Here is a 16,844-nt window from a genome sequence, read left to right as displayed (position 1 = left end):
ACTCTCCTCTCTGCAGGCCCCATATTCAAGGGCAGGACTTAATTTACCAAACTTTAGGAACTGTTATCTTGCCTCCCAGTACCGATCAGTTTGGATCTGGCTGCATGCAGAGAGCAGTGAGGTTCGATGGGTCCCAATAGAACAACATGAGGTGAACCCCCATTAAAAGATGTTCTATTTTTAGGTACAAAAAATGTCCAAGCTCACAAACTATTTGATATTAAACACCTCCTGCGTCTGGCAGGAATCCCCCTCACTTCTGAAAATAAATATCTCCTTTCTTAGAAGGACACCCCTATGGGGCAACCCTGACCTCTCTCATCAAATTGCTGACCCAATACTGCAGGGATGGAAGGACAGAAATATTGGAACTGTTGCTGACTTATACAATAATGACACATTTATTGACTTTCAACTGCTAAAGGAAAAATTCAAACTTCCAGGACAAAGTTTCTTCAAATTTCTACAAATAAGAGAGCAAGAAATAAGATAAGAGTCCAGGAGAAATCCAAAGGGTTGTGAAAGTTACCTGATCACAACAAAGCGTCCATAAAAAGAAAATGGGACCTGGGCCATGTCTATGAAGAGGTAGAATGACACCACCAGACTGTGTTAATTTCTACAAAACAGGCAAGTGCAATTTAACATACTTCATAGGATATATTACACCCCTTACAGGCTACATAAAATTGATAGTAATTACCCCCCAGATGCTTGAGATGTAAGGTGACAGATCTCCTGCACATGCTGTGGAATTGCCCAGTGATAGAAGAGTTCTGGAGACGGCCATTGAAACAATCTCAATGGATTCTAGGTGACACAGGCTCTATCAACATGAATTATCATAAGAAATATTTGATTCTACTTGCAAGTACAGCAGTGAAAAAACGTATTCTGCTACATTGGGAAGCTGAAAATCTTCGTATGACGTGTTCTGTGCTTTTTGTTTTGCCGACTTTTTTGAGTTCTTGTTTTTGTTTTGATTTTTGTTCTAATTCTTTCTGTAATTACAAATGTTATTATGTTATTATTATTGTTTTCATTATGTTATTAGTTTTTGTGTTTGGTTTTCGGGTGTCTGAGGTTGTCCTTGAATGGCATGGATACAAGCGTGTGCACCTAAGAGTGCTCCTGTGGTCACAATGGCCTGCCACGTTGTGGTTAGTTGTAGATGTTTGCTGTGTGCCATAGTTGTGAGATTTTTGTTTGTTTGTTTGTTTGTTTGTTTTGTTTGTTTGTTTTTCAATTTAAAATGAAAATAAATCTTATGAAAACAAAAGTTGAGCCACTGTCTGTCCGTCTGTTGAATCGGACGACACTCATATTTCACCGACTCACTAACCTGTCACTGAAGTGAAGATATTAAACATCTTGGACTGGAGAGTTTTGACCTTCCTGTCATAACTACGAGCTGCGTGTTTCTTTGACTTTGCCACGATAATGGAGATGAGATGCATCCATCCCTTTTCTATGTGTTTTAGTCAAACCTACAGTGCATTTTATAGATGCTGGATCCACTATTTCCCTTATTGAGACCAATGTGTTGGCTTTTGTCCTCGGCTGCAGCTAAAAAGCCTGATATGATTTGGGGTCAATAATGTCCTTTTAAAACTTGATAGAGTTGAGTCTGCAGAATGTAAAACCATGAACTGCCAAAGACATGGAAAACAGAGGATTTGCTGCTGACTGCAGGAAATATGACCAAGTGCAACACAGAACTATAATGTAAATGAATGTTTGTTACATTGTAGCTAAATGTGTTCACACAGAGCTGATTAATTGCAACTTTAGCCTCTCTTGTTGTAAAGCTAATGTCTGTGGTAACACTGACATTAGCTTTAGTGCATCAACCAGCAATGAAAACAACCACAGAGGAAGACACATGGGGCCACACCAACAGAACCAGGACTTTTATCATTGCAAGGAAAATAAAACATACACTGCAAAGTAACAGAGAATATACTAAACATAGCAAATTAAATATTACAGAAAAACATTTAAAATAACACCAAGAACAGTTTGATGTTTTCTGTGAGTGGTGTCCCATGTGCCCTGTGTCCTGGAGCCTAGTGTCCATGCCTTGGTGTTCACAGCTGTGTTGGTGGCACGAGACACCTTTACATAATATAACCTCAGAGCTTTCAATGCTGTCAGTGATTGGGTGAGTCTTCAAAAGGCCTGATCCTGAACCTGGGAACACGTAATCCCTTCCCCTGACACCAGTGTGTTATGACTGTAAAGCAAAAACTGTGTCAACATATTTAGAGAAGATTAAGCATTAAACTGGAACTTTCCTGTCAACAATCCTTCTGAGTGTTGGCCTCGCCAGAACAACTGAAGTTTTCAGTGTGACGTCTAAGCACTAGCTTTAGAAAGAGCAGCTCTTTCCTTTTCTTTTGTTACTAATATTTGTTTGATTTATCTTTCTGTGTGATGTTGTCATTCATACCAATATTATGCTGAAGCATAATTTAGCTTAAAATGCCAAATATACAGCAAGCCCTGTAGCACAGTGTATAAGCTGTTTGTCTTTAATGCCGCCCTGTGTCCAGTGTTTTTAGCTGCCTGGCCGTCATCAGGATGCCGTCTGAGGCTGTTTCTTCTTCTTTCTTTCACATTCACACTGGACTGAATCAGTGGGTGAAGTTCCAGTTTCTACATGTAAACTTTGCAATTTCTTATAAAATTCTTTCATTTATGGCGCAAGTCTAAGAACCTGGTGCACACTAAATATTTATTCAGATAACATAAACAGAAAATTGCAAATTTCAAGTTTCAAGTTTTATTGTCGTGTACAGACAAACATTTATCCATAATGAAATTCTTTGGCTCCCCAGCTTTACAGCAGCATATAGAGAGTGTGCAGTTATATTGAGAAGAAAATCACAGAAAATGGCAGCGGTAGTAATAAAATAATAATAATAATAACAACAATAAAAAGGAGAGGAACAAGTATTAAATATTAGAGAATTTAGTTGGTATTTACAAATACATCCATGGCTTCAACCTTCAATATATGGTAGAAAGATGTGAAGGTCAAAGTTGTGAAGATGACACGTGTGGTTTTAGAGCAGAGCTTTTCTGTCACCTGACAGTTAAAGACTATTCAGACTGATGGTTTGAGTGTTTCCATTTAACTCAGTGACTTCGTTTCTGACTCTACAAGCCACCACACTGCTGTCAGAGACACTGAAGATGGTTTCTAGTATTTCAGTTAATTTTAACTTTATTGATATAGTTCCAAATCACAACAACAATCACCTCAGCATGTTTTATATTTTAAAGAAAAGACCCTACAATAATAGACAGAACCCCCTGAAAATACCCCAGAATCAGATGACCGCTCTTTGAGCAGATTTCAATCCTTAATTATTGGATTATTGTCAAAAGTGGAAGAAATTTCTTGTTCCAAAACAAAGTGGTGAACAGATGAACGGAAGAAGTGAGCGTGCTGTGGTGGACCTCCTGCTTTGATTCAACTACAGCCATCTTTGTCCCACAGAAGTGAATTTCAGAAAAACTTAGTCAACAGCAGAACAGCAGAGAGGAGCCTGTGTTGATGAATTAAAGGAAAAATAATAATGCGCTGATTGATTTAATTAAGGTTTAATTGTAGTGTAAGTTTCCTGCCTTTTTACCACCTTTTCCTTTGAATATTATTAATGGCTGAAACTGTAATTTGAAGGGAGGAAAGTCAGTAAAGTCATTATTGAGACGGAGGAATTCTGAATCTGTTCATAGATAGATATGATATGAACATGTAACTGCATAGAGACAGAAAACAAATGTACTCAACCCAGATCATCTCTACTTAAAATGAAAGGATTTTACGTGACAGAAGGAGAAACAGCAGCAGACTTACGGAGGGCGTGCCATTCGTCCTGCCTTATTGTCTTGGTGATGTTGTAGGAGAGGTTTTTGGGTATCGTAGCTGAGGAATAGTGATACTTGATGTAGGAGCACCGAGTAATGGAACCTGCAAAGGAACAAAAGGTTTTTGTTTGTTTGTTTTTATAAACAGAATATTTACACAAACATTCCCTCTAACGACACAGACTGAACAGAAGCTTCAGTTCAGACGTGATTCAGCTGGAGAGGCTGCGTCTGCCCTGGACGCACAATCAGCTTCCTGCGTCAGTGGTGAAGAAACTCTTTTAACATCTCTACAAACCACAGCAAGAACACAATGGCTGCGTGAACAATTATGTTCCTCTAAAACTATTAACTAATGAATCAGGAGAGCTTTCAGTGTGCACTCCTAACAGTACAGCGGTGGCTAGAGCATCTATCATAAAACAAGAAAGCACAAATAATTTAGAAATCTGTCAAATACTTGTTCAAAACGAAAAATTATATCATTACTTATGACAAAAATAGCAAATTAAATTCATGTTCATGTACATGTGGCCTGTACACACATTCCTCCTGTAGCTCTGTGGCCCGGCCCACACCTGTGACTGTGATGCTGTAGGTTCATAATGAGGCTGTAACTTCCTCCGTTTCCTTTTGACACCATTGCTGCTTGTCTCTGGCAAGGCCACGTGGCTCACAAACATGACATTATTAGAGTCTTTGGAGGTTTGAATTACACAGACAAGACAATCATACCACCACATGCATTTCCTCAGTCCTGATAACACACACACACAAAGTGCTACACTGTGGTTTATGTGAGCGTAACATAAGGGTTAACAAACAGGTGCTCCCCAAAACCAGACAAGCAAAAGCCAATTCACAGACAAAGGTGACGTTTATTGCTCTGCCTATAACACCGAAAGCATGAACTCCAGGGTGGACCGAGGCCCAAATAACAGACAAGACAACCAAACCCAAGTCGTACCCCTAACTCTAGTTCCCACTTTCTGCTTCAATGCTGTTTACAAATGGGAAAAGTTATTGGCAGCATTAATCACTATTAATCACTTAGAGGCTGAGGAAATACGCTTGGACAGGGCCGGCACTGGTTGGCCAAGAATCTCCTAGATTTTTATTTTTTTAAGTTTTCTTCATCATTAATGTAATCCAGTGATATTTACCAGTATTTCCAATCACAGAGAGCACAGCTAAGACTAAATAAAACGCTCAAATACTACATCTCACAGAAAACATTTAATATTATCCAGAGATTATTTAAATAAACTTTAAATAAAATAATGCAGAGCAAATTTTTCATTTCATCTTTGTAAAGCAGAAAACAGGTAAACAGGTAAATAACGTTTTGAGCTTTGTACCCAAGGAAAGTAAAGAGGGTTAGTTAAAGGGTCTTTCTCTATAATGAACAATTCAAGCTACATTAAATGCATCACAGCCAAGTATTTGGCCGACATTGTAAACATCGAGCTTGACTCTTCTGTTGCAATGATGTGTCCATGTCTTGTGTGGAAAGTACATAAGCAGGTCGTACTTCCACATACGTGCCCCTACAGAGCTACTCTGGAGAACTGATGGGGCACCGTCACACAGCTCCTCCCTGCTGAAGTGCAGTCAGTTCTCTGCGGCTGTTTTTGTTTGTTTGTGCATCCATTCACTTCCACTTATCCTTTTCAGGGTCGTGGGGGGTGCTGGAGCTTATCCCAGAGGCGAGAGGCGGGGTACACCCTGGACAGGTCGCCCGCCTGTCGCGGGTCTAACACATGGACACAGACATTTGCACTCACATTCACACTTGTGGCGAAATCCCACGCAAACACGGGGAGAACATGCAAACTCCACACAGGAAGACGCGGCCTGATGGTGGAATTGAACCCAGGACCTGTTTGCTGTGAGGCAACAGTGCTAACCACTGTGCTGCCTTGTTTGTTTGTTTGTTTTTTGTTGACACACTGCAAAGTGACAACATTTTGTAATTTTAGCAGAGAGCAGCTGTGATCAACTATAACAAACTACATTACAAAGATCTGCTAAAATAAATACAAAGGAGAGCTCACTGTACTGTTTTAATGTGGAAAGGCTGTTCAGTGAGAGCATTTCACGCAGGCCTTTGCCGTGTGCACCTCATGATTAATGGGCTTATACACTGAACCACCTTTAGCATCAGTAACTTGGTGTAATAATCTTCTGTATCACATGATCATTATGGAGGAGTTATGGCCAACTTTGCTTCAGTTCACTGAGGTTTCTGTCACAGGAGTTTAAGGTCTGCACGTTGGGCCACTGCAGCAGCTAAAGTTAGCACCTGCAGGTGGCGCTATATAAATAAAACTGAATTCAATTCAGTTCACTTGAATTCAATGCTGCCTGCTACGCAGACATCATACACTCTACACTACTGTATGTTCTTAGTGTATAAATGTGATAACAGAGATTGCACTACTGTCAGTTTGCTCCGTCAACAAACTCCCATAGAGCTGCTTGCATTATTAGACACAGTGCATATAAGGGCTATAATGTGACACCGAGCTGAAAACACAGCAACACACAAAACAAAGAGAAACTGAATAAATATGACACTGGAATAGAAGGAATAATAAAAAACAACAGTTTCTTCATTGAGATCTTTAGAAGCCGTCAAAAGTATAGAAGGCAAATAAAAATCGAGTGTTAATGTCTCCTCCTCTTCTTGGAGTTGTGCGTCCTCGATGCCACATTCTGACACTTTTCACTGTGGAAACTGTGAGGAGTTGATGTCAGTGGCATCTATCTCCTCCTGCGACCGGCTGCTAGCAGCTGTGGGGCACATATAACAAGGGCTTGACTCTTATTCATACTGTTCAGCTGGCTTCTCGTGTCTTACCTGCAGGAGGTTTTTGGCTATAGCTGGTTCCCATTTGGTGTGTAGGTTCTTGTTGCTGTATTGTATGTCTGCTAATCTGCATTCTGGCAGCTCCACCCCTTCAGTCAGGGTCACCTTTCCTCTCTTTGCAGCTGTTTGGTCACACTTATCCAAACGGGCTCACTCATGTCCTGATGAATGACTCAATGATATCATCCACGTACAGGAGGTGGCTGACGGTAACAACACTCTTGAATCGTTATCCATATCCGCTGTTAGTGATGAGCTTGTTCGGGGCAACACCAAGGCGTTCCCAGGCCAGCCAAGAGATATAATCCCTCCAGGTTGTCCTGGGTCTGCCCGGGGCCTCCTCCCGGTGAGACATGCCTGGATTACCTCACCCATTAGGCATCCAGGAGGCATCCTTGTCCTTTCAATGTGAAGGAGCAGCGGCTCTACTCTGAGCCCCTCCCGGATGGCTGAACTTCTCACCCTCTCTAAGGGAGAGGACAGCCACCCTTCGGAGGAAGCTCATTTTTGCTGCTTGTATTCGCAATTTCATTCTTTGAGTCACTACCCACAGCTCTGACCACAGGTGAGGGACGTAGAATCGACTGGTATATTGAAAGCTTTGCTTTTATACTCAACTCTCTCTTCACGGCGGACGGTACAGCATCGCTGCAGTGGCAGCAGCGCTCCATCATATGGTAAATATAAATGATTCTATCTGCAACTCTCAGACAAGATTCAAAAGTCTGGTCTCTGTCCAAAACGTGTTTGGTTTCAACTGAATTTCACTGCACCTTTAAGAGCACTTGCACTATTTTCTTGATCCTTAAAAAGTCACTTAAATTCAACCATAGTTACTGATGGGGGCAGTATATTCAAAACCTATAAGCTCTGTTTGACTTATTATTTAAATAACTTGTGTTTCACTAACACAAAATAATTTGGAGACAATCTGCTTTTGCTAAATCCGGTTAGGCAGGTTATGTTTTGAGTAATGGGGAGAAGTCCCATTAGTCGAGTCCATGTTTGAAGTGGGGGAAGGGAGGTTTGTATGAAACATTCGTCATCCTTCTGCTCTCCCCTTGGCCTGAAGCTGCCTGTGTTTCCACATTTGATTTCCTGAGAAGTGCTAACCTCTCCGGTGCTTGTCTCTGTGGACAGAAATGCTTGAGCAAGCCAAACTCCGACCCTTTGGCATATTTGTGAGCTGGCAAACACATTACATCCTTTCACTGAGGTATCCTCCTTCCAGCAGTTAGACTCAGGCACACTGCTCTCACAAACCCAAATGGATTTCTATCTCAGTCATTTTAGTTAAATTGCCCTTCAGCCTTCTGCAAACGTCTCTGAGCCAGACACCATTTCCTCTCCATTACTGATAGTGACTGGAAGTGATACTGAACGAGTGGGGCTGTGTGCATTTCTATACACATCCACTCATGAGAGTGCTTTTCTGTTCTCAGTCTCTGGATGTCTAAAGCTTTATTTTTGGGCTCAAAGGCCTTAGAATAAAGAAGGCCAAAGGTCAAACACCATTGCATCACATTAAAGGTTCATTGGAAGGTTATTGTTACTCACTTCAATATGATAATGAAGAGCTGTTATGTGAACATACAGTTAATAGGACTCCGGCTTGCTGCTACTTTCTGCAGGAGAGGATGGATCTTTCGTTACCTGAAATATCCTTTACACTCCTGTGTGAATCTAATGTATTCATATGTATTATTCTTTCGTACTGGAGGGGCTCGAAGCCGAGTGTGAAGCGGTGGGAATGAGAATCAGCGCCTCCAAATCTGAGGCCGTGGTCCTCAGCTGGGAAAAGACTTTGAGTGCCCACTCCGGGTCAGGGATGAGTTCCTGCTCTGGAGTTTAAGTATCTCGGGTCTTGTTCACAAGTGAGCGGAGAAAGGAGCTGGAGACGGGTCGGTGCTGTGGCTGCAGTCCAGAGCTGAGCGTTCCTGCTTATCACGACTATTCTTCAACTTTGTTTTAAAAGGTCCTCTGCCTACTGACAAATCTGAAATATTGCATCAAAATTCTTGGAAGATCTGGGTTGGCTGTGGCTCTAGAGGTAGAACAGGTCATGTACCAATCTGAAGGTTGGTGGTTTGACTGGCTGCTCCAGTCTGCATGCAAATATCCATGGGCGAGATACTGAGTGCAGGGCGCTCTCTGATTCATCCATCAGTGTAAATGTGGGTGTGTTTCCCAGATGAGCATCAGTGTGTGGTCTGTAAGGTCTTAGATACAAATTTGTTCCTGGATTTTCTCGTTTTGGCTGCAAACAATTTTAAAACAACTTTATTGTTTCATAAGCATTAAACATGATCCTAGAACAGAGCAGCTTCCTGTGCCTGATGATCTTATGTCATTTTTGAATGTAGCTTAAGCCTGAACCCGAGTTCTGTGCTTATATTTATTCCTGACTCTCAGACTTAAACACCTCAGAGGTAGGCGAAATGATAAAAACTAAAATCGTCCTTTAAACGTTAATTTAGTGAAATACTGGATTATCCTATCAGATTATTATGAAGGACCAAACATATTCACTCATCCATTCAAATCATTGAATTCAGGTGTTCCAGTCACTTCCATGATCACAGATGTATAAAATCAATCACCCAGGCCTGCAGACTGCTTCTACAGACATCTGTGAAAGAATGGGTCGCTCATTTCTTCAATACTGAGACTTCCACAGTTAACTGTGAGTGGTATTATAACAAAGTGGAAGTGACAGCAGCTCAGACACAAAGTGCTGGCCCACAGGAAATCACAGAGCGGGTTCGGCGGACGCACAGAGGTCATTCCCAGAGAACATTGGGGAACGGGATTCCACAGCTCCACAGCTGCATCCACGCCTTACATCACCAAAAGCAAAGCATCAGACACACTGCTGTAAACCATGCTGGACATCAGAGCAGAGGACATGTGTTCTCTGGGCTGAGGAGTCGCACTCCTCTGTCTGCCAATCCGACTGACAAGTATGGTTTTGCCAGTTGCTGGTTTTATGTAGACTGCGAAACATTCCCAGTGGAAACCTGAGCTTTTACTTTTTCTTTGTTCTTTGGTGGTCATGGTAGAAAGGTTTGACAGTCCTCTGCCAGATGGAAGGTCATGCTATCCAGTTGTTCAGTGATGACGCGACGAATCCTACTTCCGGGCCTAAAGTAGTCTGCGTTTAATATGGCTTTTGTGTTGTTAACATGTTTAATGTTTTGTATTTTCTTCTATTTGATCTCAAAAAGCTCCTAAAACAGTCAGTGATCACTGTTGACCTCCCTCGGCTTTTATTACCGCTAATCATTTATTTAAGCTCAGTTTTTAAAACCTTAGGATGTAACTACAGCCCAGCCCATGCAGCAGTATATGAATGACTAACCTCGTATTGTGGATGGATTATCTCAGTTGTTCTCCTGGCTGAAGTTTGGTCCTTTTACAGCATCCTGCCATGCGATTACATTTGTTCCTGACCACCGAGAACACTCACGTTAACTTTTATCGAGTGGAAAAAAAGTTAGCTTGTTTATATTATGCTAACATAGCTGTGTCGCTAGCGGTCACGTAGCACATCATTATATACCAGCTAGCCCAACTTCAGTAACCCTACAAACGTCACTGCTGTTTAGTTTTCTGTCTTCATTTATGCTGGAAGTGATAGCAGAGCTGTACGTTTTAATTTGTTTCCAAAACCCCGCAGTCAGGACATGCTATATTGTATTTAGATAGAAGCTAGCGAGCTAACTCCCTGCTAACTTCTAACTCCGTTAAATGTCATAAATTCCGTTTTCATGGATGCCTGGATGTTAAACTCAATTGTTACACCTGGTAGAGCAGAACGCTGATCATTTTATTAAAGATGAAAGACTTTAGACAGTTTTTCAACTCTCAGTAATGCCATAGTGATCGTTTGATATATGGACCTGCAGCGGAGTTTAGGCCCAGACACGGCTAGTGACGTCAGACTGAACGACCGGATAGTTCAAGCTCTGCATGGACTAATTTTTGCATGACACACTTCATCTCTCCCTCTGTCCATCCTCCCTCCTCCTGCCAGTAGGATCAGAAGGGGAAGCAGACAGCCATCCCTGATGCTGTGTTTTCCCAGTTGGGAGACACAGAGACACAGATGGGTGTTGGAGGCTTCATCACGTGAGGGGGGAGCTTGTTCATGTCAGTGGCACAATTACAACCTTTAAGGAAGTGACTCCTTCAAGGCCAACTTGAACTACCTAAACTTTCCTCACACAGAAGCTGATTAATGGATGAGTTCTGATACAGCACTCAAAGCACTTTATGCAATATTACCATTAAAATTTAGATTTTTTTGGAGCCTTTATTTAACCTGACAGTGGAACTCGTAGCTAACATGGTTAGTGAGCATGTGTTTCAATGGAAGGAGAAATCTGATCTCTGAAAATGTGCCCAAGCGTGAACAGAACATGGTTTAAACCTAGGACACGGTCAATGATTGCTTTACTTAAAAAGCCAATAATCCAGCTGATTACAGACTGATTTCAATCTTCCTTCATTTCAACATTTTTCTCTAAAGAATCATTAAAAGAGAGATAGACATCATCTGTTTCACCATCTGCAGAGCAGTGGTTGATTGATTGACTGTAATCTGAATGCTACATGGACTCAGAGCCAGTCTGCAAGAGACATTTACAGATATATCATTATTTCCATCACTGGTTGTTTGCAGCTTCAGGTGCTTTCGACTTCAAATTCTCATCAAATGTCGATAACAACCCGTCCAAACCACACGCGCACTAAAATCAAACTAAACATGTCCATAAATTAAGTTACATGTAATAACGAGAAATGTCACAGGGGAAACGTGTTGAACACGACGCGTCACGACAGCAGCTGAAATCTATCAGTAATTAGAAAGTAGTCCTGCCACTAAGAGCAAATTAACATCAGCTGATTCAATCCTGATGCCTATAAAAAGGTCTCTCATTACTGAGGTGTTGTTATTGCTGCAAAACATACTGGTGGCACTGGTTACAGAAGAATTGCTAAACTGGTGAAGGGTCCACTGTTGGGGCCATGACCATGAAGTGGGAAAAACCCCATTTCATCACAATCAGGCCACGACCAGCTGCTCCCTGCAAGATTTCAGACAGAAGAGTGAAAAGAATCAGCAGAAGAGTTGTCCCAGAGCCACTTGTAGAAAGTAACAGGAAGAAATGCTTTCACCACCATGGTCTGTACGCATGCTCACCATGTAAGACCGGTGAAGAAAAAGCATTTGTCACAGGCCTGGTGAGTGCTGTGTGGGTTTTCCATGTTTTGGCCACCCCTGGGCAGAGTTTACATCAGCCTGGTCTCATCAATCTTGCGACTCGTCTTGTGTTCCTTGTGCTCCTAGTATCTCCTCAGATCTGTCATACTCACTGCTTGCAGTTTGCCTGTTCCTCACCTGAATGCTGGCCTCACTGGAGATTCTGTGCACTGTCTGTGATTTTGGACGCACTCAGCTCACCTGCCTGCCCTCCAGTCACCTCTGCCTTGGACTGCCAAACATCTCAGGTTGTACACAGGTATCCAGGACTCTCACCTGGTCCCACTCAGCCATCCTCCCTCCCGGTTTCAGTCCCCGGTCACTCAGCTAATCTTTCTCTCCCTGTATTTCAGAGACCACCGCTCGAGTTACCTGCACCCTGAGCATTCCCGTGAGTATGGTTAGCACCTGTGATATTCTACGCACATTTCCCCTGTGAGCTCACTCCACCGGTGTTCTTGTAAATAAAGTCTGTGTTAACATGATTCCTGCTCTTCGTGTCTGGTTCTGCATTTTTAGGTCCACTTTCACAGACTGGCTTCCGGGCCCACCTTGACAATACGAATTGTCCAAAAGCAGAATGGATTCTGCGGATCAGTGATGGCAAAACAACAAACCTGTTAGGTCCCATGAACAATCCATCCAGTTTTTGATAACTCAGTATAAAGCTATTAGTGACAGGCAAGAGAAGATTCTTGCATCTCTTCAAGGACCGCAACCGGCTTGGTACCTGCTCCTTCCGAGCCTGCTCTGTTTTCTGCCCCCAAAAGCTCCACAACCCCAGATGTCATTTCTAGTGAGCCCCAGGAAGCTCTGTTGTTTCATGATGCTTCAACCCCAGACCCTGAGCTGTTCACTGGGGAGCAAGGTCACTGCGGAGGGTTCTTACTACAGTGCTCCCCACGCTCTTTCCCTAATCACCCCTAATTGGGAGATTGAGGGGTAAGGCTTTGAGTTAGGCTGAAGCATATTTGTCCTCCTGATCAGTACAGTCCTGCTCCTATGATGAGTCTCTCTCTCTCTCGCTCGCTCTCTCTCTCGCTCGTTCTCCCTTCGCAACGATAATCACTTCAAGAAGAGAGGCTGAAAGCAGCTACAGATCCCACAGACCACCCTGCAGTTCTCTTGCAGTTTCTGCTCCCACGTCTTCAGCTCCAGTATCAACATCCGCTCATGTCACTGCATCTTCCTCTGTACAGGCTGCTACTGAGCCTATGGAGATTGGACCATTTCCTTGCTGTCTGTCCCAAAAGGCTCCGCCCACCATCCAGGACATCACCCGATCCCACTCAGCCATCCCCTCCCGAGACACTCTCCAACGGTCTGCGAAGTACGTCTCATCAGATAGTTTAATCTGTCCTCGGTCCGCAGATAATCTTTCTCTCCCTGTATTTCAGAGCTCCCCACTCGAGTTACCCCAGTGTAGTTAGCACCTGTGATATTCCACGAGCTAACTCCACCTGTGCTCTTGTAAATAAAGTCAGTGTTAGCATCATTCCTATTGGTTCTGCATGTTTAGGTCCACGTTCACGTACTGGCCTTGACAGCATGCTGAAGTGCATTTAAAGTTTGCTGAACAGCATTTAGACAAGCCTGGAAAATACTGGTCAATCCAAATGTAAACTCTTTGGATGCCATAATAAACACCATATTTGGAGAGCAAAAGATAAAACACCATACCAACAGTGAAGTTTGGCGGCAGGAAGCTGTCATCACTAACAAATGCCTCTGTACAAAGTATTAAATACATTTCAGTAAAAGTATAATACTTTCCCTGTGTCATTTCTTACATAACTTAACTTACGGACATCTATGGTCCCATTTGTGATCGGATGTGTTGTTACCAACATCTGGTGAGAATTTACAAATATATTTTGTAAAGGTGCCTGAAGTGTCCTGCTGCTATCACGGGACCTGAAGTAGGCCACCTGAAATCTTTTGTTATAGTTATCGGCCGCCTGAGACTGTTTTATGGGGATTTTTCCTTTTTTTGCACCGCTGCTGGATGCACGGCCTGACTTTGGGACTGTGACCTAGGAGGGTTTGTTGTTTTTGCTTTTGGTTCTGGCCCTCCGTCCAGGACCCCCTGCTGCCCACACTGTGGTGTTTTGTTTTGTTTTAGGGTCGTCGGGAGCCGACCCTTAGAGGGGGGGTTGGCCAGTGTCATGCTATCAACCTTTTATAATTCAAGTGCTGTAATGACTGTATTTAAAAAAAAAAAAAATAGTATTGATCACCCTAATTATCGTTATCACCACCTCATCTCATAGTGATTGAACAGATTTTCAGTCCTGAATGGGTAAGTCCAGTTATAGTGACACTGGCATGGGACTTGGCATTACAACATAGAGACAGATGGGAGTGGAAAGGTGAATTTGTCAACAATGGGTTTGGCCTCGTTTTTAACATTCAATTCAATTTTATTTATATAGCGCCGAATCACAACAACAGTCGCCTCAAAGCACTTTATATTGTACAGTAGATCGCACAATAATACATATAGAGAAAATCCCAACAATCATATGACCCCCTATGAGCAGCACTTTGGCGACAGTGGGAAGGAAAAACTCCCTTTTAACAGGAAGAAACCTCCGGCAGAACCAGGCTCAGGGAGGGGCGGGGCCATCTGCTGTGATGGTTGGGGTGAGAGAAGGAAGACAGGATAAAGACATGCTGTGGAAGAGAGACAGAGGTTAATAACAGATATGATTCAATGCAGAGAGGTCTTTAACACATAGTGAGTGAGAAAGGTGACTGGAAAGGAAAAACTCAATGCATCATGGGAATCCCCGGCAGCCTACTCTATTGCAGCATAACTAAGGGAGGATTCAGGGTCACCTGGTCCAGCCCTAACTATATGCTTTAGCAAAAAGGAAAGTTTAAGCCTAATCTTGAAAGTAGAGATAGTGTCTGTCTCCTGAATCCAAACTGGAAGCTGGTTCCACAGAAGAGGGGCCTGAAAACTGAAGGCTCTGCCTCCCATTCTACTTTTAAATACTCTAGGAACAACAAGTAGGCCTGCAGAGCGAGAGCGAAGTGCTCTAATAGGGTGATATGGTACTACAAGGTCATTAAGATAAGATGGGGCCTGATTATTTAAGACCTTGTATGTGAGGAGCAGGATTTTGAATCCTGGATTTAACAGGAAGCCACTACAGTCCCTGTCAGTACATGAGGCCAGCTCTGTCACTGGGACAGTCTTGATTGGTTTCATCCTCTCTTTATGTGCTTAGCTTATTGCTCTCCATCATATTGTCCCTGCCTTGATGCAAAGTCCCATTTCCAATCAGTTGAAAGTGTGAAATTTGCATCAGATTTGCATAATGATGACAGCCTTCCTCAAGAACTGCTGCAGACTGTGCTCCCTGTCTGCCTCTTCTCTCCTTCTGTCTTTCCTGTTCCATGATTTTTTTTGTGTGCCCGCTAAGCTCTCCGCCTCTCCGATCCTCTTTGTGCCCCGCCTATTCATACAATGAGAGAGCGGTCTGGCAGGCCTCGAGTCTAAGCTTGTTGCTATAATTAAACCTGTGGTGTCAACGTCCACCACTCCAAATCCAGCAAGCAACCAGCAGATACAGACACATAGTTACAATCACGTACCTGACACCAAAATCTGAGTGTGCTCGTGTTCCTCCTGTCAACATATGCACATGTGCATCTGTGTGCCCTCTGTGGTCTGGAACCATCAGCTTGTTATTACAAATGATATTTTTCATTTTCAACAACTTGGCTCTGTGATATAAATAAAACTGCCACACAAACCACACTGTCTTAAATGTCATTTAATGTTGTTAGTGTTGCTCAAGGTCAAACAAAAGTGAGGGACAAGAATGCTTCTTGCTTACATGGATGGTAAATGGTAAACAGACTGGTTCAGGTAGCACTTTTCTACTCTGAGCACTCAAAGCTATCATTCACACACATCCATAGTCCGATGGATGCATCCTCGGGCTTCGTATTGCCCGAGGATGTTTGGCATTGTAACAACCCTTATTATGGCATAGCACCACAAGGGGCGTGTCCCATTATTGTAGCAGTTGAAGGCTCTGTCCCAATTCAGGGTCTGCACGCTTGAAGTACGCGCACTACGCGTACTACGTACGGTGCGTACTATAAGTACGAGAAGTGCGGAAGTGAGAGGCTTGTGAAATGGGTCGTCGTCCCACGCGACGACAGCTGTCCCAATTCGAAGTGTACTTTAAATGCGCCGTCGATTTCCCCAAATATCAAGCGTGGTCCGGTGCACGCTTCGTGGTCCCATATATCCCACAATTCATAGCGCGGCGGTGGGTGTGGATAATTTTGCCGCAGAAGGGAGCGGCCGAAGAGGTTTTTTTTTTTTTCAAAACTTTGTTGAAATTATAAAGCGAACAGTCAGTCATTCCAGTTCAGTTTGTACAGTAGACATACAAGGCAAATAAGAGTAACAATATACAGTACAATGAAATAAGAAGGATGAATAAATACAGGATAAAAAAGAAAAAAAGGGGGGAATGTGACAGACTTCATAACAACTTTGTACTTGAAAGTTCTGACAGCTCATTCGTTACACATGTCTGAATGAATTTCAATCAATGATAAACCTTTTTTATTGGAAGTTAATTTAAGAGAGTTTAAGTAATATTCAATTTCAATCATGCGCTGTTCAGGTTGCCTAGCAACCATGATACTAACCGCGAGACACGTTACATACAGCTTTGTTTGACAGAAATGAAGGAGAAAAATGTTTTGTTGGTCATTCATTTTTGTCATGACATCACTTTGATTAGTTGAGTATCTGAGGCTGAGACCACAGGACTGTAAAACATGATTGTTGGGCTTCATTTCTGTACTGAAGCA

The 16,844-nt window shown here is 42.7% G+C and overlaps 2 protein-coding genes across 4 annotated transcripts in view; one reads left to right on the top strand and one right to left on the bottom strand.

Annotated features, from left to right (window-relative positions):
- tmem178b (transmembrane protein 178B) overlaps positions 1-16,844 on the bottom strand; it is a 76,405-nt gene that overhangs the window by 36,129 nt on the left and 23,432 nt on the right. Inside the window, exon 3 of the mRNA XM_005933811.2 lies at positions 3,863-3,976. Coding sequence (XP_005933873.1) covers positions 3,863-3,976 — 114 coding nt within the window. The remainder of the gene's footprint in view (positions 1-3,862; positions 3,977-16,844) is intronic.
- Positions 11,705-13,768, top strand: LOC121815285. 3 transcript variants are annotated; one of them, XR_006054966.1, is made up of 4 exons: positions 11,705-11,986; positions 12,128-12,253; positions 12,359-12,396; positions 12,525-13,768. XR_006054966.1 is itself a non-coding variant. In XM_042225508.1 (4 exons), exons 1-4 carry the CDS (start codon positions 11,771-11,773, stop codon positions 12,656-12,658), a joined length of 525 nt encoding a protein of 174 aa, XP_042081442.1. In that variant the 5' UTR covers positions 11,705-11,770; the 3' UTR covers positions 12,659-13,768. The 3 variants fall into 3 exon arrangements, 2 of the variants coding, with proteins under 2 accessions (XP_042081442.1, XP_042081441.1); XM_042225508.1 differs by having other exon boundaries at positions 12,128-12,264; XM_042225507.1 differs by having other exon boundaries at positions 11,705-12,264.

This window comes from Haplochromis burtoni, unplaced genomic scaffold, assembly GCF_018398535.1.
Source record: "Haplochromis burtoni strain Fernald_Lab_line unplaced genomic scaffold, NCSU_Asbu1 Contig_173, whole genome shotgun sequence".
In the NCBI taxonomy this organism is placed as follows: domain Eukaryota; kingdom Metazoa; phylum Chordata; class Actinopteri; order Cichliformes; family Cichlidae; genus Haplochromis; species Haplochromis burtoni.
This window is presented reverse-complemented; position numbering and strand designations above follow the sequence as displayed.